Raw genomic sequence first — 26,158 nt, forward strand, 5'->3', positions numbered from 1 at the left:
ATAGACATGCCTAGTAATTCGGTCCAAATTTTAATTAATTCATAAAAAATTAATTAGGCATCCAATTAAGTCAAATTTAGTTTCAGATTGCATTGTCTTCATGTCTTGACCCACGTGCCAACTGTGAATCGTATCGGTCAAGTAGAACTGTCCGAATTTTCACTCCTGCGTTTCTATCTAGACTGACTACAGACTGACGACTGACGACAGAGGAAGTGAGTTAAATAAAAGCTTGTAAAAACGCACTCTTCTAGCACTGAGCTCAGCTGGTGGTGTCGCACGCGGCGTTTGGGCCGTCGGCCCTACTCCTACGTGCATGGTTTTGTATTATCTATTTTAGCTCATTTTATAATTACATTGTTTCTAACCCATAAATATATGCGCAATTCATATTTTTAAATTTTAAATGTATAATAAATACAATTGTACTATTGCAGTAACTTTGTGTTTTTATAGTTATTATTTTACTATAGGCCGTAAACTGTGGGCATTGAGTTGACCCGTAGTCATCGGACCTGATATTGTATTTTATACACCGGCCGTAAACCCTTGCCAGAGTCAAGAGGTCATCGGACAAGGCTGTTATTACTATATTCCCGGTAGAGAAGCGGCTCAGACCCTCCTACCGGTTGAATTCACGCATTTTACTCGTTATCCCAATTAATACGCTACCAATATACTTTTCTTTTACCGTTAACAAGTATCGATGACGACATTATTGGTTTTTTCGGCAATGGCTTTTTAATTCTATGTTTACTCTGGAATCAATTACCTCATTTTATTGGATGTAGTTTTCCGGATTTAGAACTGTACATATTTCGTTTCGAAAACTTCCTATATGTTCCACGTGATGTCTTTCCCTATGCATCTTTAAATTTCCTTGTGTTTTTTCTAGAGCATTCCAGACAGGCAGACAGAATAGATAAACTATTATAATGATACTGATAGGGCCTATTAGGCCAATACTTTTATTAACAACATTCAACAAGGCTTAAAAACAATGATCAATCAAAAACCAAAAAAGTTTCTTCAATTTACTGTTTTCACTTTATTTGGCAAATAGTAATGGAAAGTAACCGTAATGGACACCAGCGAGTAGACGGGAATCCTTCCATAATGTTGTTGACATGGAATAAAAATGTGCTTTTTTAGATTTAGGACCGTTAAAAAAAAAAAAAGTAAAAACTTAAGCCTAAAATTAATTTAGAAATTTTATATTTTTAGAATAAATGCTATAAAAGTTGCAGATCCAGAGAACTTGAAAATAATTTGTTGAGTTTAAGGCTACATTTCTATTTATTTTCATCAAGCCTATGTTATAACCGGATGTTTCACTTTCGTAAGACAAATATTGATTGGCTGTACAGTAACTTAGTGATCGATAACTATTTGTTTACAAAACTTTGAAGATCAAGATTTTAAATAACAATGCAACTTTAAACCCTATGACCTAGTTTTTCTTTTTTTAGCTTACAGTGTGTACAATAAAATTTATGGCAGCCATTGTTTATGTCGCCATTACACGTGAAAACCAAAATGTTTTTGCTTTTTTTAAATTTGTATTTAGTAATTTAGTTACCGAAAATATTAAAAACATCAAATTAATCCAATCTTTAGTAAATTCCGAAAAAAAAAACAGACATGCAGTATTGTATAACAATATTAATTGTAACTACGCCGTGCATGATTTTTAAATTAATTTATGGACCTCTCAAATACCTTTGCGTGCTTTGAGACTTTTCTCGCTGGCGTCCATTGATGCTATGGCAGTAAATAAATAGATTAAAAATAGATTAAAACAAACATTAGTAAGATAACGGAAAATACATTTAGTCTGCAAAAAGCCAAACAAACTGAATTGGTTATTGGCCCTTCATTTGAATGCATTGGTCGTTTAAAGGTCTAAATGCATAACAACTCAACTAGGCATACATAACATTACATAAATATAGATAAAGCTTTACATTCATTAAACTAAAGTCAACCTAATTAAAAATGGTATCAAATTTTGGAATAATAAATTAAGTGAATAAATCTAGGATATTTATAATTACTATTTACTTTATATGCACAGTTGTGTTATATGGTTTTTCAGTGTGTAACAAGTCCAAATGAATTTACATATTAGGCTATGTTTGACCAAATAAAATAAGCAAGCTTTTCTATTTTTTTTAAATGATTGATCTTATTGCAAACAGCAGATCTCATTTTTAACTTCAGGCTCATACAATTTGTGATGGTTTGATGGTTCTCTTTTTATCAAAATCTCACTACTGAGTCTCCTATAATCCTGACTATGTATTTCAAAAAACAAAACATTTAAACTCTCTTTCCACTTGACTTCTTGTATGCTCAACTTACTCAATTGTGATAATATAATTTGTAATTCTTTATTTATTTCCTTCTCTTGATTATGTAAAGACATTTTTTCATCATCTAAAGAAACTTCCCGTATTCCCAGCTGTTCATCACACAACTGTTTTTGTTTGTCTAAAGCCTTTTTTGCCTCAGCTTGTAGTGTATATAACTTTGACTCAAAAATGTGAGTTTTTTCATCTATTGCATCACGTAATTTTTGGCACTTTTCTGATTCATACATCAGACTTACAGAATTCTCTTTTTGAAGTTTTCTGTACTCTGACGTTAGCATATCTTTCTCAAGTTTAAATTGTTTAATTTCATCATCTTCTTTCTTTTTAAACGCCAATTTTATAATTTTATATTCCTCTTCATATTTAAGTTTAATACTTTGAAGCTCTTCAGCAATGTGAGATTCAAAAGATTGCAATTTTTCTGTAATTCTTTGCAATGTTAAAAGAAGAGCCTCCCTTTTTTCTGTACATTTTTTTGTTCTTTCTTTAAACTTTTCTGTTTCAGTGGCAAAATCTTTCAAAGTTTTTTTCATGTTAAGTAGTAATTCACATAGATCACTGTTCATTTGAATTCTTTTTTTCAGTACTCCACTACCGCAATCTTTATCCATTATACTTCTATGAATTTCTTTTGTTTCATTATGAAGTTCTGAAGCTAGATCAATTTTTGTATTTATATTTAAGAAAGTAATTGAAAACAGCTCTTCAGTTCTAGTCAGAATTTCAATTAAGTGACTTAAATTTTCACTACAAATGTCTTTTTTGTGAGAGTAAACTTGCTTTTGTTTAATTTTTTTTTCTACTTGAGCCAAGTTTGAAAAACTAAATCGGTGCCCACAGTATTGTATCCTATTAACATAATCAACTAATTCATCTATTTGTTCTCTTTGTGTTTCATGGTTGGTTGTATTGTTATCAAAAAGAACAATTGGATTTGATAAGTAAGTGCTATTCAAATTATCAGCGATAACACAATCATCAATTGTAACAAATGTAGAATATCTTTTCCTTGTACACCACTCTTTAAATGTTATATTCTGAGTTTTTAACAATGTTTCAAGACCTTTACCGTTAGTAATAACCAGAATACAAAATCGTGTTATGAATTCTTCAAAAAATATTTCTTTTAAAAACTTCAAAATATTTTCATAGCTCTGCAATGAAAATGAATTACAAAACTTCTCAACAATGAGAAGAGCATGGAATCCTCTAGTGTTTGACATAAAAGCATGCTTCACACTTTCAAAAAACAGGTTTAATGATTTTTCATCTTCTCCCCACTCTATGCCATCCACGACTCTTATGATGCGATTATTGTATGTTACTTCAGCAGATTGTACAGTGCCAGGAAATGGTTTCAATGCTATGCTGGCATCTGTTTCAAACACCTGGCGACCCAGGATTGAGTTGCCAGTTGCACTTTTCCCAACTCCACTTCGGCCAATCAAAAGTAGATTTATTTCCTTTTCAGGATATTCAAAAGTCTGAAATTAAAGATATAAAATTTCACTGAATAGTTTTTTGTATTTCTGCAAATGCTGAGTTTATCAAACTAATAAATACTCCATCATATAGGCCTACTAAATTGAGAACAAAGAAGAAGAAACTAATTATTTTTTTTTAAAGTTGAATTTTTAAATGTGGTGGTATACAAAAACTTTTTATTGCAGTGGTTATGGCTTTATCAGATTTTAACAAGAAGCTTCAACCTACACAGAATGGGTATGGACCTACACCCAGGGCACAATTTTTGCTAGAATTTTAAGTAACAGGAACAGTAATAGAAATAACAGAAACACATCCTATTAAAAAACTGCTATCATACCATACTAACTGTTGTAGTGTGCTAAAAAAAAAAAGCCAAGATAAAGTGATAAAATAAAATAGTTGATATTAAGACTGTTGGTATAGACAGAAATTCATCAGAGTGGGGGGAAGGTGTTTTCAGAAAACAATGTCCGTAGATATATATATATATATATATATATATATATATATATATATATATATATATATATATATATATATATATATGTGTGTGTGTGTGTGTATATATGTATATGCACATTTATTTTAATGTTTTTTTGCAGTCTATATTACACATAATTACACTTAATAACATTAATTGTTACCTGTAAAGCATCTGAATAAACTGTATCTTTGACATCTTAAAAGAAAAATATAAAACTTTTTAAATTGAAGAAAAATGTTCAAGTGCAGTATTTTTACTTCTAACATATTGCCTTGTGTTGTGTTGTAGGCTATTTGAGGAAGTTTTCACATATTTTATAATTCAAATATAACTCATGCCATTATTATATCAAGCTGAAGATATATTTGAGCAAAGCATACAGAGCTGACATGTCATGTGAATATATTTAAAAACTATTTAAAAATTGCATTAAATCTCAAGGTGCTTAGATATCATCTCTATAAGTACCACAACTACCTGATGAGCAATTTCTCTAGCAAAGTCTAAACTGAGGTAGACTGCAACATAATAAAGAATAAAGCATTTCTCTCACTACTGTTTTCAGCTGTAAGACATGTGTTTTTCAGTAAGATCTGTGTTTACTTTTTATCATAAATATTAGAATATTTTTTTAAAGTTCACCTCTTTTGTTTTTAAGTTGATTTATTTCATGTTCATAACATTTTACTTGTGTTTCATGTTGTTTAATTCTTTTTTCTGTAATAGATAATATTAATACATCAAACTGAAAACATCTTTCAGATTTCAACATAACACTTAGTAGTCAATTGTGTCATTACATATGGTGTCAAATAGTGCAGTAATGGAAGAAAATGGAATTTGTGTGTATCTGAGAATGTACATTAGTTTTTAGATGTGTTTATCACAGAATATGTAGTTGACAGCTTTAAAGCTCATACCCCTGATATATAACTAAATACCAATGACTTCTGCAAGTTTACAGACTTGTCTATATTGAATATGATATTTTACCAAAAAAAGGACTGCTAAATTGAACAATATTTAAATGCAACACTAATAAATCAACTCACCAAGTTCTTCTTTTGTTGTAACTAGCTCAGCTCTGAGAATATCAACCTCATGTTTTAGTTTTTCTGATTGGGTTTTTTCTGATGAACATCAGAAGTAAAGACAAAATAGAGCATGATATTAATGATTATCATTTTTTTTCCTAATTTAAATAACATTAATTATAGGTGAAAGGCTAATTTGCAGGTCTATTTATGGTAAAAAAAAAACAATCCATAAGATAGAAATAATATTGGTTTTGTCTTTGCAATATCACCAGAGAGGGTTAGCACTTGTGTTTTGGCTAGTGTTATAATTTTTTTTTTAAGGTATACTTCCCGATCAACATAGCATATAAGTATTATAAGGATGATTGATTTGTTTGCGTGACATTGGTATTTGAACTGATAGAATGGTGAACTAAATGAGCAACTGCATTTACATGCCCTTATTTGAGTCAGATACCAATCAGAGCTGGATAGCTATATTGAACAACAGATGTGTCCCATTGTGTTAAGTAAAGGCATGGACTAGATTTTGTGTTTAGCCTAGAGTTTGGATTAGATTTTGTGTTAAGGATCAGAGACAGAAGCTTGTGGTTGGGCAAAAGTTTAGGTTAGATTAAGATGTAATGAAACATTACGGAAATGAATATAAAAAATATATAAAAAAAGAACATTATTTATTTCCAGACAAAACAAAACAAAAGATTGTTCTATTTTAAATTACTAAATGTTTTAAATTTTTGCACTTACAAGTATAAATTTAAGTATTTTATTTAGTATATGGAATAAGTTTTACCTTCAACAGGAGTAGGAGATTCATTCTGAAGAGAGAAAAAATACAGCCTCAAATATATAGCTCACAAAAAAATTGTATTCAGCTTGTCAAGTCACTTTGAATTTCTCTTTTGCTTAGCAAAAAATACTGCCCTATTGTGATGGAGTATTTTATACTATTTATGGAGAAAATACTAAATTAGATACAAACCTCACAGGTAGATACTTGAGAAATATTCATACATAGTTTTTCTGGAAACAAGAAACATTTTGTTAGCAATAATAGTTATTATAAATGTAAGGTTTCATCAATTCTAGTGATCTCTGCTTCTAATGTCTAAGTCACTAGGTTCAATCATTTTTCTTCTAAATTAGCAACTACTTAAAATAAAATTCATACGCCTATTCAATTTATTTTTAATCAATTGAATAACACACAATCACTATATATATATATATATATATATATATATATATATATATATATATATATATATACATATATACATATATATATATATACATATATATATATATATATACATATAGTTAGATAGATAGATAGATAGATAGATAGATAGATAGATAGATAGATAGATAGATAGATAGATAGATAGATAGATAGATAGATAGATAGATAGATAGATAGATAGATATCTTAATATATAAAAAATATTTAAAAATAAATGTAAAAATAATATAAATAAATCAATCAATCTCTCTCTCTATATATATATATAGTATATTAGTCCTATATATATATATAGTATATAGTCCTATGCATACATATATATATATATATATATATATATATATATATATATATATATATATATATATATATATATATATATATATCTATATGTGGATGCATGTATGTATGTATTTAGCCTACAGTACAGGACTATGTTTTATTGTTGTGTCACCTAAATAGCCATATTTTATGCATATATCAACGATTGATCTATAAAAAACAGTAATTTTAAGCAGTGTTTGTTCCAGACTTATTTTATTATTTTCTTAAGGGGACACTTGAAATTTTCGGGGGGCGGGCTAAAATTTCCGGGGGACGGACAATGTAAAGTGTATATATTTTCTATATAAATTCCATTTCATTCTGTAGACCCCCCCCCCCTCTCAAAGAGAAGCCTGGAAGAAACTATGATTTGAAGTTGAAAGGTGACTACCTTGAATATTTTCTAGAACCACTGCAATATGATTAAGTTTAACCTCATCATTGTTTAGAACTTTGATCAAACACTCAAACCAGCCATCATATTTACTGAGGCGATTCAGTAGCTCCTCAGCCCCTGCTGTATTTCCTTTATTGTTAGCAAGTGCAGTTATAAACTCCTAGGAGATTTTTAAAAATCAAAATGTTTAATATACTATAATGTTATATACTAAAAATATTATTTGCCCTTTTATTTTTTAATATAAATGAAGGCGTACCACATCTTTTGTAGTGAATATATGTCTGCTGTACTTATGAAATATGTGTATCACATTGTCAGGAATTATGTATTTCACAAATATTTCATGAATCTCTTGTCTGAGGCGTTCACTGTATTTTAGATACACAGCATGCTCAACAATCCTACTTTCCTCCACTAAGATATAAATAAAACAAAATAAAAGATTGTTACTTTTTAATTGAAATTAAAATTTGATAAAACACTTTACTGTAAAATAAAATTATTAAATCAAATATAGAGATCTATAGATTTATATATCTATATCTATTATATAGCCTAATCTATATTAAAAATTTTTTCTGGCAAAGCTGAATTTTTTAAATTATAAAAATTGTTGTTTTTTGTCACAAGCATACACATTAATTTTAATTAATATAAACATGAAATAGAGCCTCATTGAAAATATTAGTTGCTTTTAGATTCACTTAAAAAAAAAAAAACTCCATATTTTGTGGTTCATTGAAGGTAATTATTGAGTATTGAGTAATTAAGAATTAACAATTTCAAAAATAGGGCTTAGATCTAAATAATTAATTTTTAGAATTTTATTTAGTATTTAGGCCTATGAATTTGTTGTAGCTTACTCATTATAATATTATTAATAATACTTACTAGTCTAGTAATACTAGATCTAGATTCTAGTACTTCTTAGGCCTAGATCTAACTAAGACTAACTAGATCTAGATCTAAGTCTAACTAAGTTGTTGTACTAGGCCTACAACAAAAGTAACAGAGTAAATAAATAAATGTAGTCCCTATGGCCTATAGTCTACTAGACTAGATAATCTATATAGACTACTAGATCTAGATTATTATATTTCAAATGTTGGTTAACTGGTTCGGGTCTAGATATATCTAGATAGACCTAGATTCTACATTAACTTTGTAGGGCACAAGATCTACAATATAATCTAGGCCTACAAACATTACATCACTAACACCACAGGCTTATGTTATTAATTTTAAAAAAAAACTAGGCCTAACTGGGGAACTGTTAACAAAATTTATAGATCTAGACTCTAGTAATAATTAGCGAATTTAACAGTTGCCTAAACGATTTTAAGAATTAATCTAATATCTAGACAAAATTTTATCAAATTTTAAAAAATGGCTGTGCGGGATTTCCTCTACAGCTAGTTGGCCTAGGTTATAGCGACCCGTAGGGTCACATGCGTAGCTAGAGCAGTGTTTCTTCCAGACTTTTTTCTCCGGGGGGGCACTTGAAATCTTCGGGGGGGGGGGGGGCGGTAAACTTTCTTCGGGGGGGGGGGGGGCGGACACTGTTAAAAGTATATATTTTCTATATAAATTATATAAATTTCATTTCGTTCGGGGGGGGGCGGTAAAAATTTTTCGGGGGGGCTTCGTCCCCCCCGAAGAGATGCCTGGAAGAAACTCTGAGCTAGAGGAGGGAGGGTGGGCGGCCGTGCCGGGCGCCGACCCTAAAGGAGCGCCAAACCGGGTAGAGAAAGTTATCACAAGCTCATTCTAAGCAACAATACTGAATTATTCAATCGAAGGTAAGAAAATAAGACTGCAAACTGGCTTTACGGATTTCTTTTCTACATAGAACGTACCCAGAGTTTCTTCCAGGCATCTCTTCGGGGGGGGGGGGGGGGGCGCCCCGAATGAGATGGATTTTATATAGTAAACATACACTTTTACTAGTGTTCGCCCCCCCCCCCCCCCTGGAAGAAACTCTGTAAAGGTATCCGATAGATACGAAAGTGACCCACGCTTTTCTTTATAGTTGTTTAAATAGTGTATAATTTATGTTCTATTTTTTAGTGCATTATTACATAAAAACTTGTTATTACAACGTTTTTTATGAATATTTTGTTCCGTACAATAGAGTTGCATGACTAAAAACTATTGCGCACTTGGTGAATGTGATAACACGTGTCTAATAATACGGAATAGTTGGTTTATTCAGTTAGAAGTGCCCAAAATTTCGCTCGTTCGTTTCGATCTAGGTAGACAGACTGTCGACAGACAGACTGACAACAAACAGAGGAAGCAAGTTAAATAAAAGCTTGAAAAACAAATACTAGATTCTAGATCTAATTTGCTTTCTTTAATACAAGCTATGCTCGCTAAAATATGTAAAAGATTTCATGAGTGGCCAAATATTTTATTAAAGAAAGCAAATTAGTAAGGCATATATATTATTAATTATTGTTAGTGCATTTAAAAGCTAGCTGTTATAATTTATATATGATTTAAAAAAAAAAAACATTTCTTTATTTTTTAATAAAGACATTACAGCGACCAATTATTTTACTAAAGAAAACATACTAAGCTCTCTCCTTTCTATAAAACACGATCTAGTTCAAAATTTATCGAGGGCATATGCCATCTATTGTTTAGTTGCTGTTTAGTTTGCTCAAATGGACATAGACTCTAGATCTAGTGTCTACAATCAATTTTTAAAATCCATGTGGTAAATACAACTTTGGCAACATTTTTGTGTTTTGTTCAGGCTTGACAAAAACTTCGTTTTACTGCTAGTGACTACCTATAGTAAAGTTTCTAACATTAAAGATTTAAAAATAATAAAATAAAGAGCAAGAGGCTAAATCTAGACTCACTTATCCCTAGATCTAGATTTCTAGAATCTTTTTTATAGACTAGATCTATTTCTCAGATTATAGACCCTATTTCTTTAGACCTAACTTAATAAATAATATTCATAATCAAGAAGCTCGAAAGACCATCATCATCATGGTAGGTCATAGGCCTACTATTTAATATTTATTAAATATTAATTATAATTAATTAATTATTAGCCTAAACAATTATTAATAAATTGATGTAACTTACATAACATACCACCCCAGATTAGCTGAGACATAAGAACATTTATTCCTGTTACCTACAAAGAAATTAGAAGTTTTATGGTTGGTTAGAAACAGGTGGGGGCTGAGTCGGTTGTATTGCCCCTTGCCCTTAGGGCCTTAGGGGTAATAAGTATGTGTACCATTTTAAAAATTACTAGATCTAGCTAACATCGGATGGCTGAATTTTTACTTTTTTGCAGGTTAGAATTGTATTTCTATCATTTAGACACAAGTCTGTTTAACAATTAATACATTTTGTGTTAACTATTTTTATACCAGTGTCATATTCAGTGGTCTAATAAATGAGAAACTTGCACAGAGGGTATCAAGAGCCACATAACAGTATTAATGTATTCATATAGATTTAGTTATTATCTAACAAATAAAACCATTATGGTAATGATCAGTCAAGTTTTACTCTGATAATGATAAAAACTTTATAGCATGGACATGGTAAAACAGGACAAATGTCGGCCATTTTGTTTTGGCACCAATAATCACTGCAAAAAAAATTCACCAAAATAAAACTATTCTAGCCATAGCTATAATAATAATCATTAAAAAAGTTTTTAAAAACCCACGTTTTCTGATTGAACTAAAAAGTAGAAAATAAATGCTATACATCACAATGATGCAAGCGATCACTCTACTATAAGCGATGAAAAACGTGGGGCGCCGAAGTAAAAGTTATATTACTATTGATTAGATAATACTATTGACTTTTATTAGGGAGCTTGTAGAGAGTCAACAGTATTAGAAACTGTAAGAAAATCACGGCGCCCCACGTTTTTGATCACTTATAGTAGAGTGATCGCTTGCATTATTGTGATGTATAGCATTTATTTTCTACTTTTTAGTTCAATCAGAAAACGTGGGTTTTTTAAAACTTTTTTAATGATTATTATTTTCTACTTTTTAGTCTTTGTCTGTTTGTTTGCATTGAAATCGTGCTATCGATTTTATCTTTTCACTTTTTTTTTGGGTAAACGAAGACAACTCGTAAAAAGACAACTCGTAAAAAACACGTTGTGTGAATACGTTGCTGACTAGAACACATAGATTTGAACCCGTGTTGAGTGGGTTAGCAATCCTGTGCCCAACCACTTGACCATATCGTCTCCCCCATACTGGCCACCAGTTGTTACGTTCTGGTTGTTTGTAGACAAACACCGCGTGACAACTACTCAGTAAGCAAAAAGAGGGAGAGTACCGAACCTTGTTTTCATCAAATTACAGTTACTGGGTTATGTCCCTTTTTCCCCACGTTTTTTGTACAATTATAAAGGGGTATAAAATGATCAATAAAATGTTTCCATGGATCAATTTAGTAATAATAACAGTTGAATATTGTCATCCGAAACAAAGCTTCACTGAAAATTTCAGCGCGCTAGCTAACTGGGAAGTGCCCGAAATTTCGATCGCATGATTTGATTGGAAAAACAAACAAACAAACAAACAGAGGCGAAAGCAAGTTAAAGAAAAACATGGGAAAATAGTGTTAATATGTACAACAACCAATGCTCTGATACAGGAACAAAGAATGGGCTTGAAAAACTCATTTGGTTTATTACAAAGTGAAGTTTCCCAAGTTATGTCTATTTGTAAAAAAAGTTCACAAAATAGTTTTATAGAGATGAGAAATTTTAGGGAAAGAGCAGTGGGATTAAATCCTGTTTCATCCACTCCCTATTGGACCAAGCGGGTCATAAATTACATAAAATGAATCCTCTGCTTCTCTGTTATCAAAGAACAGACGTGGTTGTTACCTCAGAAGTAGATTAGTAGTGTTATTGGTGGTTTTGTGGGGGTGGGGTGCTGATCGAGGCCTAATACCACATGGCTCTTAGTGCCCTGCTTTACCCTATAGATAACTGAACAATAAACCAAAATCAATGGCTAAATATATCAATATAGGCCAGAAAGTAACTTTAAACAGCAGTGTTTGAGAGCAAGATTTGCTTATTAAACTCAGCAGCCATTTGTAAAATAGAGTGGCTTCCCCTGAATCTTCAGCTATAAGTTTAACACAATAAAACTTAAACAAGATGACTGCTATAGTAAATGAGCATGGTTGCATCTGTTGGAAACATCGCTAGTCTTCATCTATTACTGAAAAGTTTTAATTCAATTGTTTAAAAACATGTACATAAATGAATCAAGGAAACATTTTTGTATTTTTCAAAACATAAATCCTCCTCAAAATGTGAAATAATTATTAAACTTTAAGGGGTCACCTGTTTATCACATTACTATTCGCGGGCGATTTTACGTACCTAAAACAATAGATTGCCATTAATAGACAGCTTGGTGCATCAACTTTTGATTGTATTGTTATTGTTCAGGTATACTTTATTTTATATCCACCCTCATTTTGACGCACTTGGCAGCTTGAAATAAATAAAAATAAAAATGGCCAATCTTATATTTCCTCAAGTAGACTAAATAATAGTTAAAAGTTTAAAGTAAGGATTTCATAGTACTTGCCTAAAATAGTCACTGCAAATGTATAGGCCTAGGCCCTATTATTTGGTTAATTTAAATATCTACTTTCACATGCACGCCATCTATGAATCTCTAGAGGATCATGCGTGAAATTTTGTCATAAATTATGTTCCAAGCCAAATAATAATATCACTTAAATGCAATGACACAATAACATGTTTATAGGCTATTCATGAAATTTGATTAATTTTGATGCCTTTGGTTCATATCTAAAAAAAATTTTAAGACATGGAAGTTGAAAAACCAAAAGACCTACTAACTGTAAGCCTACATTTACACCTGCTTATGAATTATAATTAAATTTTGACACAGTGTTGGCATGTTTTTTTTATTGAAAAAAATCAATTCCCATAAGTGACAAGAATGAACACTTTTTATTTCTCAAAACTGGCCATGTTTTTCTAGTATGCTGGAGTCTAATCTAATATATATTTATCTAATATTAATCTAAAAACTTTATTTTTACTAAATTAATATCCTTCAGACTAATTCTTATTAGTATTTCCATTTTACTTTATAAGCCATCCCAAAGACAGAGCCAAAGTTCCACAAGTTTGAATCAAACTAAGGATAGACCAAGATCACTTGATTCTGCTGAGTTTGAAAAAAAGGTTTTTATTTTTTATTTATTTATTAAACTTGATGTATAGTTAGTTTTAAAATAAACATAATTGAGGCCAAGTTTGAGTGTTTTTTGTATGTTGAGCTGTGAAACATGATCAAACTTAACAGATAACACTCAAACATGAGCTTATGCTGATAGTTTGGCACCAGTGCTAATTTGGCTCCAGAAACTAATTATTGAAATTGAATTTTATGCCTCATTTAAAACCAAATTGAAGTCTAAGCCTGTTCAATTTGTGAACATAAATTCATATCTAAAGTGAAACTGTAAGTATAATAAAATGCCTATAAATATGTCTGCTCCTAAGCATTCTGCATTGCCCAATGCGAAACCTTTATTATCACCTACATTATAACCTAACCCTTGCCATAAATTGACAAAAACAAATCTGCAATCAATAAAATTTTAACATTTGTAAAAACCTAGGTAAAACATAAGCATGGAAAATAGAATAAGCAAATAATGATGATAAATCTAAGCCCACATATAAGCCTGTCTTAAAAGTAAAAAAAAAAAAAGTACCCTTTTATTAAACATTAAGGGTCATGGGGCAGATAAAGTAGAGTCCATCTGTTTCAGTGATCTCATATGAAGGAATAGTGTGGTCAGCACTATGCTCAGCTGTTAACCTAAATTGAAATCAAACATGAAACAATACAAAACATTTAACCCTTGTGCACCATAACACTGTTAACACAGCTCTACACCTAGCCTAGAACTATTTTTTACCCTCTGCTAATATACTTATCTAAATGTGCACAACTTTAAATTCCATGCTTAAAAGTCGATATATATAACTTAAAGAAATCAAAACAATATAAGAATTACTTTTTTATGCAATAATGATCTGTCACTTTAGAAAAATAAATTTCAGGTGAATGAGTTGATTCAATACATGTTAGTCATGGATCAGAAAAAGACTCCTATTAAAAAAAAAGGTATTGCTATTTTAATTCTAAATTTAATTTTTTTATATACAAATTTTTAATAAAAATATTTTTATCATTTCACAGTAGCATATAAGTGCAAAATTTGCACTTCTTCACTTCAGCTTATTTTTATTACCTTTCAAATCCCCAACACTTTTTTCTTCTCATTTCTTTCTAACTTGGATTATATCAAGCATTATTGCTGTTCTATAATGTTTCAGATATCAACAGAGTGGTTTTGAAAGAGCATAAGAGACTATTCCCTTCTATCATGGAAGAGGCTTCTACTAGATTATCAAAGGTTTGATATAGGGCCTATATATATTTTGTTTCCCACCCAATTTTCATTAGCTGCATCTATTTGTCTTTGAACTTATTGGCTTATTTTGTTGCCGAATATAAGAACATAAATTATAACATTACTACTTAGAAAGTAGGAAACACAATTCAATTAATTTAAACCACCATACAATAATAAAGTAACAGTCGAACACCTTTATCAAACCTTTCTATCTAATGTTCTTGTTGTCCAAACCTCTGCCTTCTGTACTGCCCTTGACCTTATACATGTGTATGGCCAGACCACTTGAGTGAGATGCATACATTTTCCACACACCACCAGTCAGACTAGAACTTTAAATGGACTAAATCTGTTGGTTTTTTGCACACACACCAATTTCAAAATCACTCTTAAATTTGAATGTGTTATAAACATTTAGTAGATGCTATGTACAATTCTTTTGCTGAAAGAAAACTACCATTGTGTATTTCACTTTGTATCAGTGTTAGAGATCTTGGATAACATGAGAAATGGGTTTGGGTGTGTGAGTGGAGGAGGGGGGGGGGGGGGTTGGGTTGTATAAGTAGGACTTTAGCAAAGACTTGCATTGGAGTAGAACGAGAGGTGGAGTAGGTACTAGTTCATGGTGTTGTGTTTTCTTTTAACTTAAGTTACTATTAAGGAATACAGTTAATACAAATGGCTTGATTTTAGTGTGTAATACAAATGTGCACTATCTCTTTCTCACTCTTAATAGAAATATATTTTATTTACAGGTTTTTGGATTCAAAGTGATAGAACTGCAAGATAAGCACAAAGGATCATTTATTCTAGTTAATGAACTAGATTTCAATGAAGAAGAAAAGTTTGTAGAATGGTATAAAAGCATTTATTGATATTATATAAGACAGGCATGTTTGGTTTAACATATCTTTTTGAAGATAAAAAGATTTTTATAAAATTGTAACAGTTTATCTATATATATAATTCTCTTCTGGGAGCCGTTAGAAAACAAGCTGCAAGCGCCTCCTTGCAGTCCCCTCTCTTTCTCTTTATCACTATCACTAACACACCCACCCCACCCCCACATTGTCTGGTGAGCTGTGGTCACGCTTTTTGTTTACAAAGCTAAATGTTTACAAATCGTAGAGCGTAGAGTCGGGTTTCTATTAGGGGCAGATAATTTAGTTCGATTTTAAACTTACGGGAGTTAACTAAGAAATAACTAAGAGGAGGCTGCTTTCACGGGGGGAGGGGGGTGTAGGTTAGGGGAAAGGGGGGGGGGTTAGTGTTTTAAAGCAAATATTTTCAGTGGCAGCATTGGTACTGTCGAATTCACAAATTATGAATTATTGAAAAGTAGAAAATAAAACAACTAAATAGCGGCGTATGATACGCTGCGGGTCGGCTCGTACTAATTAATATCTAAGTCTGAAACTGGTTTCCTAGACTACAATTTACATTGATAATTGAGCTTGTTATCTAACTAAAGGAGAAATAATGTAGTTCTTTATAATTAAACTTTGATTGAACTGTAAGGTAAATCAAAATTTCATGGCATTTTTTAAACAAGATTATTTCACTTATACATTTTAGGTAATTAGAATTGAGTTAATGTGATAGGTTTAAACCTTTCTGATACCAGACTTTTTAACAGGTCAAACACCTGACAACTTTTCTTTTAGCTGTCTAAAAGTTTCCTGGGGTTGGCTTCAGCATAAATGAAATTTTTTAAAGTTTAACTGTGTGGTGTGGTTAAGTGTCAGTATTGTTTGCTATACCAAAAGTCAAGTTCAGTTTCTGGAGTTTATACATTTTGTTCATTCAACCCCAATGAGTATCTGTAGCTCATCTACCTAAATGGACCACTTGATCTGAATTGTTAATTTAGTTTTAAATATTTGATTGCTAGTTCGTGTAATTTTTTTACAATTTGTATATAGGTCTGAGGAAGATAGTGCAAAAATGGGTCTTGTGTCTGTCATACTTGGAATGATTTTTATGAATGGTTCTGTTATTTCTGAAGGTAAGACATTTTCTTTTGACGATTTATATGTTGTACTGAAAGTTAAAACAGTAGTAAATGTAATTGAACTTGAAAATTTACAGAAATTTATTTTCTTAAAATCCACTTATATGTGATAAGTGCCTATTATTTGTATGTGAATACATAGTTTTTGTGTTTTCTATTTTAGCGAATCAAAATAACTATCACATTAATAATGGTTTGGGTGTTAAAAATGTGGTTTTGAATTTTTAGATAACGAATGAAGAAATGCTTTATTTTAGTTAATGGACACATTTGATTTAACAAGTGTAAACACAACTCTAAAATAAATACAATTGTTTTTGTTTATATACAACTAAATATTATTTTAAATTTCAGAGGAATTGTGGCATTCACTTAAAAAATTGGGCTTGAATCCTGAGTAAGTAATTTTAAATATTTTGTAAATATCCTTTAACACCCTTGCCAGAAGTAGATTGATATCTTAACTTGGATAATTAGGTGACATTATCATGTTATTGAAAATATGATAAGGTGTGATTGAAATATTATTAATCTAATTTTTGTTGGTCTGTCCAAATTAAAAAAAAATTCTGACAGGACTGGCAAGTTCGCTTCTACTTGATTGACATTAATTTTAATACATGTGTAATTATCATTTACAATGCTTCCTACCGTTTATTACCAGTGTATGAAATGATGAAATGTTTTTGTGCATTTCAGAGAAAAAAATGGAACCTTTGGGAATGTAAAAACATTAATTATGGAAGATTTTGTAAAACAAGCATACCTTGAAGTAGTAATCAAGAATAACCAAGATCAACCTTATAAAGAATTTATTTGGGGCCAGAGAGCTCATCATGAGCTCAGCAAACGTAGCGCCCTGGAGTTGGTGTGTGCGGTATGGGAATTTTTTTTTTTTTAATATGTAAACGTAGTGTACTTAAATTAGAATGTGAGGTAAGGGACAAATATGTTCTTATATATAAATATTGTGCAGTTGAATTATCATGTGAGGGAAGTGAAAAAGTTTGTTTTTATACATAAATGTATTGCACTTGGATCAGTGTGTGAGGTAATGGAAAAGTTGTTAAGTACTTCTTGTTAACATTTTTTTTTGGTTAAAAACCTAGCATACTTTTGACTTCAAAATTTGTTTTACAGCATAATTGAAATAAATTATTAACAAATCTGCTTTTCCATTTTGTTTTAGATTAATGGCACCAAGCCAGAAGATTGGCCTCACCACCGCCAACAAAGTGAAGAGGTTTGAATAATCTGTGCACAAGAATTTTAAATGACTAGAGCAAATGTGTTTATTTTCAATGTTACTACCAGAAAATTAAGCTACATTATTAGTGTAATTCACCTATCAAAAGTCAATAGGCTTTTGTTTTTCAATTATGCAAAAATTTTAGTACTGTACTCAGGTATAAAATACTGATAATAAAATTAGAATATAGCAGCCAAATGGACTTCATGTTGCATAGACTTTCAACTAGAGAAACACTTCAGTTTGATAATTTGAATTTAATATCTATATATTGAAATATCTGAATTATACATTTGTCTGAAGCACCCAGATCAGCATGACCTCTATACTTATTGTAATGAATGTACAGTTATAACTTACAAAGTGTAATAAATTAAATGGTTTAATTCTATATACCATAAATGGAAATATTGAATAGGTTCTCTTGTGGGACACTCATGTGATTGGCTAAAAAATTTGCCTTCATTTGTGTTTTTCTAAGAGACTAATAAAATAAAGCAATCTCTATATTTTCCAATTACAAGAGTATTTTAAATATGAGCACTATATGAGTTTAAATTCAATGTTGGTGTTAGAAAAACATGATGCATCATTAGGTTGGAACTATTGAGTAAAAGTTGATTGAAAGTTAGAAATCTCTGAGTTTAAATCAATGTTGGTGTTAGAAAAACATGATGAATTTAAACTCATTAGGCTCTGACTTTTGAATAACTGTTGATTGTAAGTTAAAAATCTTCATACTACAGAATAAATGTTTTACAAGTGATATAAATAGTTCCAAATGTATATAAATTACTTGTGAATGTCAAAATATATTTACACTAATTCATTAAGTGCATGTTTTCTGTTTTTTGAACAATTAATACATGTATGTTTTAGCCAATTCCGCACAAAATACGATTTTATGACTTTTTTCCCCTGACTATATTTCCTCAGACTATTCTCAGACATGTGTTAGCACATGTATGACCTTTGACATATTTGAGCTGGGTTGGGTTGATTCTTGCAGAACATTCTAGGCCTGGTCAAAACACAGTGTCATTGTTTGATATCACATTCAGGATAAGTTTGTTCACAAATGTTTATTTTCTTTAAAACAGTTATTTTTAGCCTCCGATCAACTGTCTTTATTTATGGTTAACTATGCTTGCCAGTTGTTTATGTACAGGCTAGAAAATTAGACATCAGCTGTGGGTCATCCTGTGATGAGGCAAGCAGGATATCATCTAGCCTAGTCTTACACAGCAGAACCATCATGGCTATCTGCCTTGCCCAGTACAGTTATACTTGTGTTAAACACTTGTTTTATGTATATTATACACATCTAGAAAAAACTTGCAAGCTAGTTTGTGAAAACATTTCTCCCACAGAAATTTGTAAAAATGGTTATCATGAAAAGCTGTATGTGCCAAGTGGAATCGAGTGTTGTAGGGTTAATGTTGTCTTATGCATAGGATTTCAAAGATGAATGATCTTATTTTAATATTGTTATTCATATTTTACCTATTTTATTTTGGTTATGTTATCTGTTATGTTCATAATGGATTTTCTAGTTTTTAATATTTTTTCGTCTCGTCTTCACCTAATATTAAGCCTAATGCTTACTCACGTATTTTCAAAATAAACTGGTATACACATGAGCAAATGGAAAGCAAATATTGAAATGAATGCTGTTACAATGCCTTGTCTAAAGAAAAATGTAAATAAAAACCACGGACGAAATTTTTGTTGTTGTTTTTTAATAATACTAAAACTTTTATCACTCTGTAGCTTGTTCACTCGCAGTTGTACGCCTATAATTAGACCAAAAACTATACATTAAGTCTTACTGTCTTACTACCGGAAATTAATATTCATAACACTTCACAATAGCTTAATCAAAGCACAAATTGTCTGAAGTTTGTAAACAATAAAGGAAACTACACGATGACGTATCATTTTACACTTCCATCCCCTATCCCCCCCCCCCCCCCCTAAAAAAAATTCACGGTAGTTTAGCAAACCACTGTATTTTCATAAGGGGACATAACTAGACTAAGATTATTTTACCCAAAATATTAATTGAGTTATTCCCCTTAGACCATAAAACGACAGAAATGAACATTTTTAGCAACTGGATAATTTTTTATTCATTGATAAAAAAAAAATTAACAAAACCTTTATACATGCTAAATAATAAAAGTACAACTTAAAAGCCCCCATCCCGCTTATCAGAAATCGTCCCAAAAGCCCAGCCCCTCCTTTTCGCAAATTTATTGAATTAAAAAAAACGTAACGAAAGATACATAAATTTCTACTTTTGTTGTCCCATTTTGTTGGCAAGCGTTCTTAACACTTAACACACACATTAATCAAAAACTGACGACACTATACACACAGGCATAAAAGTCGAGTCTGTTCAGTAGGCCCTACTCATCAAGACTTGAATATCCTCCTACCTAATGATAGAAGACTCAGAACCTTATCCGTTTTCTCAGATTGTTTGGTCAACACTATCTCCTGCTTATGTTGCTTTCTCCAACTCGAGGTAGCACACGATACGGTTGTTATGCGACAGGGTTTCTGGGAATACGGAAAGAATAATTCATCCTCGCTAAAAAGTTTTGGACCCCACTGTTTATAATAATAATAATTCGCTGGAACATTTCTTCGTGGCTAATGTATTGCAAATGTATTTAACTTTGTGGCTTATAATAGTACAGCCAAAAGAATAATTAACACAAACTAATATAGAGGCTTACAAGATGTACGATAATCTAATATAAACTATTCTGAAAGATATAAAGCGTACATATTAAGCACAAACTTTTACTGCTAAAACTAAAAGGTCTGTGGGTGTGTATGCATTTATAGGCCTACTGTCCTACATGTTGATGCTACTATGGCATAGCTTATGAAAAAAAAATATACTTGACACTGACTGGGTTTTTTTCGAGGTGGGTATCTAGATTAAAAAGATTATTATCAGATTACGGAGGCTTACATTCTTCAATGATGACGTATACAAATATTCTGAATAAAATTTTTTTTTTTTCAAAATTTAGGTCTAGATCTATATAAATTTGCAAACGACGATTAAAAGTGTTATAATAATTTTTGGTTTATTAAAACTCTCTGTCAGTTTTTGTAATTTAGATTAAAAATTAAATTCTTGGAGAAAATTTTAGAGTAGCTTACCCTTGAATCCTGTAAACAAATAAATAAGTAGACTAGTTATTTAATATTTTGTTAATGTCATGAACACAGCTGAAAGACCTTTTTTCTTTTTTTTTCCGTATAACGTGAAATACTAAGATACACATAATAGTTTTAAAATGAAGAGAGGACATTAAAAAATGATACTTACATTAACAAAGAACTAAGACACCCAAACACTTCTGGATCTAAAATTCAATCAATTCTAATCACTGCAGTAGTAATCTGAGGGACAAATCTCATTTCTGCGACTTGTGAGATACTCCGAGTAGGTAAGTGCTGAGTAAATAGTAGTAAATACCCTATAAAATAATTGAATAAGATTAAGACAGTAGCTTTGAGTGATAAAAATGAAATGACTGAGGACAGACACATTTTTTTTAGAACTGCTGAAAAATTGAATGAACTACTGAGAATCTGTGAGTGTTTTGTGTGAAAACTGAAAACAATCTTCTAGAGATCTAGATCTAAATCTACAATTTTTTTTGATCAGCCAGCCTGATGCTTCTGTCTGATTTGATCACTTACTTTAGTAGTGTAGTGAGTAATAAGAGAAAAAATAATAAATTTTCTCGGACCCAGCATTAAATAAATAGGTAGGCCTACACAATAATACTTTTCTGTTGTGATTTTTTTCTTGTAATGGACACCAGCGAGAAAAGTCTCAAAGGTATTTGAGAGGTCCATAAATTAATTTAAAAATCTTGCACGGCGTAGTTACAATTAATATGGTTATAAAATCCTGTCTGTCTGGTTTTTTCGGACTTTACTAAAGATTGGATGTATTTGATGTTTTTAATATTTTCGGTAACTAAATAAAAATAATTAAAAAAGCAAAAACAATTTGGTTTTCATAAGTAATGGCGACATAAACAATGGCATCCTGCTATTCGATAGGCCGCCATAAATTTTATTGTACACAATGTAAGCTAAAAATAGAAAAACTAGGTCATGGTGTTTAATTTTGCATTGTTATTTAAAAATTTGATCTGCAAAGTTTTGTAAACAAAATAACTATAAAGTGGGGCTGTCAGAAATCGATCACAGAGTTCCTTTACAGCCAATCAATGTTTGTCTTACGAAAGTGAAACATCGGGTTATAACTTAGGCTTGATGAAAATAAATAGAAATATAGCCTTAAACTCAACAAATTATTTTCAAGTTCTCTGGATCTGCAACTTGTATAGCATTGATTCTAAAAATATTAAATTTCTGAATTAATTTTAGGCTTAAGTTTGTAACAAAATTTTATCTTTAATATTTTTATGGTCCTAAATCTAAAAAAGCACATTTTTATTCCATGTCCACAACATTACGAACGATTTTCGTCAACTCACTGGTGTCCATTCCATACAAATCTAGATATCTTACTTTAAATACCCATTATTATTATCATTTCTGACAAATGTCATGGCAAACTAAAACTGCTCTCTACATATACCTGGTAACTGGTTCTCTGCTTCTACTATTAAACTGCTAACTGCTAACAAACACTTGACTACTCCCTAAATGCTTTAATGACCACCTGATAATTCTATCTTTCTGCCAACTGACACTTCACAATTGCATAACTTATGCTAAAATTTTACCTTTTATGTTTATTTGATTTTCCTTGTGAATGTGCTTGTATTTTGTTATATATATATATATATATATATATATATATATATATATATATATACATATATAAAATGATCTATATATAAATCACATGGGTCCTAATAGCGGCCTGGGCTATTATGACCCGGGTCCAATAGCTACTTACTTATTTTTAGTTTAGTACATTTGTTGTTTTTTTTTAATTAATTTTTAATACTAGTTATCCTGCTGAATTTTAATGAATTGTATTGTATTTACTAATTAATGTTATTTCCTGGCTTTTCCTAATTGATTTGCGATGTATTGTTAAAACACTATTGATAAAATAATTGGCTAAAGTATTAATGAATAAAAAGAAAAAGAAAAGAACTATCTATTCCCATTTGGAAATGCATTTTATACATTTAATTCAAAGATTATCTTTAAACTAATAAGGCTTCCTCTGTTTGGACCCGTGTCTCTCTAGCCACAGACCAGTATTTGGATCTGGTTATTAAATTAGTTTAAATTTTTTTAGTAACACTTTCTGGTAGACTTCTTAAAAGGCAGGGTTTGTTCATTTTAAAGAGTGCCATACACAATGAATACGTTTTGCTGCTAGTACTATAATCTTTCACTAAATTGAATCAGGCATGCCCTCTTGCATATCTACAATGTGCAGTTTCCACCCTGGGCTCCCCCCATAAGAACCATTGTGTCTATGACTGTTTTAAAGTGTGCCATACACTATGGATACTGTGGGCTACTAAATTTATAGATTGAGACACATCCACTGGTGACCCGGCATCCCAAGCTCCCCCATGGCACCTACATTCATTTTAAACATCACCCTACAATAGGCACATGGTGACACACCTCATTTGATGAACCAGGGGTTGTACCTTTCAACCATGCGGTAGTGTAACTAGTGGCTCCTGAGAGTGCCCCGCAATGCCCCCGACACCTGGGGGGTCGCCGAGGTGTGTTCTAACTCATTATTACAGTAGGTGATTAACGCACACTCAAGGCTTTCATACAGCACCCCCTGGGGATCCAGGGCAGTAGTGTGGACAAACCTGCTCCCCAACAACCATGACCCAAGAAATAAAGCACCTGATTTGTTTACATTTAAATAACTCAGTTTTAGAAAACAAGTTCATATGTAAAATAAAATTCATTATTAGTAACACATTAATGAAATCCTCTTAAAATATTGCAAGTTAATTAAATCCACTGAACAAAAATGACTACCTACAAAATATTTTAGAGTTTGGTATATGTTTTGGTATTAATTAGGTGCTTTGTTTATTTTTACTTTTAACACTCATGATGTTGTGATTACTCAATTTAACTGGTTCTTGATCTGTTGTATCTTGAAGTCTTCCTGTCCTGTTTGATAGATAGTTGAGGTGCCTCAAGTAGTTTTGGTGGATGGTGGATTGTTGAGGTTTTAACTTTGTCTTATGATTGTTTTTCTCCATTCTTTCTGCCAACTTCAGTACCTCTCCCAGCACTAAACCTGTCCATTAGCTGATTAAATCTCCTTCACTTTTAACTTTCCACTTTCTCTTTCTCCTGACACAAGGAACATTTTGCTAGTACTTGTGACATGTATGGGACAGCATGGTTGAACAATAGAGCATATGACTGCTAACCCCAAAGTCTGGAGTTCAAATCCAGGTTAAACTTCAAGTCAGTAGAACATCCCTTAGTCCACCTCTGTTGGGTACCTGATTCCAGTTAGGGAAAATAAAGGCAGCTGAGTATACAGCTGACAGCACTATCCCTTTATTTGATGAGGTTGCTGAAAAATTTGAACTCTACTTCACACTTGCCCCATGGACTGTTAGTTCAAAAGGAAACTTTACTTGTGACATTTCTATACAACCTGAGCTTGTTTTAAAACAAATGTTAGCAGGTCATCAGGATGGCCGACTACCCTTGGTTGTTTTTTTTCAGCATTGAGTGATCAGCCTTTTTAAGAGCATCCCATATAACTTTTTATGATATTGTATTGCAATATCTTGGGGTTTATTTTCATACCCTGATGTTGGTGTCCATATAGCCATTACCAAGGAACATATTAGCATGCTTTTTATGCATAGGGCTTTTTTTTTTTTTTTTAGAAAGTATAGATGCAATTATAGTGATTTAATTCACAATAAAAAGAAAGAATAAATAAGCATTATACCAGTTCATAAACATGTTTTGGTAGCTGTCACAGTTTAAAATATTTGAGCATCTTTTTTATAAATCACAAGCCAATGTTCATTTATTGGATTCTCTAGTTTTAGAGATAAACATTTTATTCATTTAAGTCAGTGGCGAAACAAAATGCTGTACAACTAATAATGATTATTTAAACACACGTTTAGTAAATTTAAAAAAAAATTAAATTGACATTTTTTATCTGCGTAATGTAATTCTAGCGCTTAATTGTTGTGTATTGATTATTGCCTAAAAGAAAAAAAAAATTCCCTCCCTGGAGAACTACTGGTAACAAGATAAGTGTTATAGATTCATGTTGGCACTCACTACATAAGTGCTATAGATTTATGTTGGCACTCACTACATAAGTGCTATAGATTTATGTTTGCGCAATGTTCACGATTTATAAATGTTCCCAGCTGGATACTAGTTGTGATTTCTACTAATGTTTGATATATTGATTTATGGGTGTGTCTCATTTATGCTGGGTTTGTGTTTATTTTAGTCTCATTGTTAGCATTGTATCGGCTTAGCTTACTTATGTATTTAAGTAGAAAATCTCTGTGCCTTAATATATAAACATATTATTAAGAATACAAATATCATGCTTATATGTGTACGTATATGTGAAGTTATAGATATATATATATATATATAATCATTGATAAGTGTATGTGTAGTTATACATTATATATGTATGTATGTATATATATATATATATATATATATATATATATATATATATATATATATATATATATATATATATATATATATATATATATATATATATATATATATATATATATATATATATATATATATATATATATATATATATATATATATATATATATATAATATCTAAAAATAAAACTTCCAATAAAAATTGCAATCATTATTACTGTATCAATTAAGTTTATTTCTTAGTTCTCATTAAAACAGTTTGAAACTATATAAATTATAGTTTTGGCAACTTCATGTTCTTTTGTATGCTTTAGAATATGTTATAGATATTGAATGTGTGTAATCATACATATCAATTCATTATAATAAAGAATAGCCTACAGTATCCAAATACCAGAGACCTATGACA

At 30.9% G+C, this 26,158-nt stretch overlaps 2 protein-coding genes across 3 annotated transcripts; one reads left to right on the forward strand and one right to left on the reverse strand.

Moving 5' to 3' along the window:
* Positions 1–1,035: 1,035 nt before the first annotated feature.
* LOC131944809 (uncharacterized) lies at positions 1,036–8,765 on the reverse strand. Of its 2 annotated transcripts, XM_059305627.1 has the most exons (10): positions 8,612–8,765; positions 8,240–8,342; positions 7,605–7,762; positions 7,340–7,505; positions 6,364–6,404; positions 6,175–6,199; positions 5,397–5,474; positions 4,987–5,061; positions 4,505–4,539; positions 1,036–3,856 (listed from the first exon to the last, which is right to left on the reverse strand). In XM_059305627.1, coding segments are annotated over exons 2-10 (2,250 nt in total). In that variant the 5' UTR covers positions 8,241–8,342; positions 8,612–8,765; the 3' UTR covers positions 1,036–2,185. The 2 variants fall into 2 exon arrangements, with proteins under 2 accessions (XP_059161610.1, XP_059161609.1); XM_059305626.1 differs by having other exon boundaries at positions 8,240–8,765.
* A 1,433-nt stretch (positions 8,766–10,198) lies between these two features.
* LOC131944800 (non-structural maintenance of chromosomes element 3 homolog) lies at positions 10,199–18,543 on the forward strand. Its single transcript, XM_059305613.1, has 9 exons — positions 10,199–10,351; positions 13,488–13,577; positions 14,466–14,529; positions 14,742–14,821; positions 15,577–15,677; positions 16,744–16,826; positions 17,187–17,229; positions 17,532–17,709; positions 18,022–18,543. The coding sequence occupies exons 1-9, from the start codon at positions 10,349–10,351 to the stop codon at positions 18,079–18,081; spliced, it is 702 nt and encodes a 233-aa protein (XP_059161596.1). The 5' UTR covers positions 10,199–10,348; the 3' UTR covers positions 18,082–18,543.
* Positions 18,544–26,158: the final 7,615 nt, after the last annotated feature.

Source organism: Physella acuta, unplaced genomic scaffold (assembly GCF_028476545.2).
Source record: "Physella acuta isolate Inbredline_101_S28 unplaced genomic scaffold, ASM2847654v3 ptg000508l, whole genome shotgun sequence".
Taxonomy (NCBI): domain Eukaryota; kingdom Metazoa; phylum Mollusca; class Gastropoda; family Physidae; genus Physella; species Physella acuta.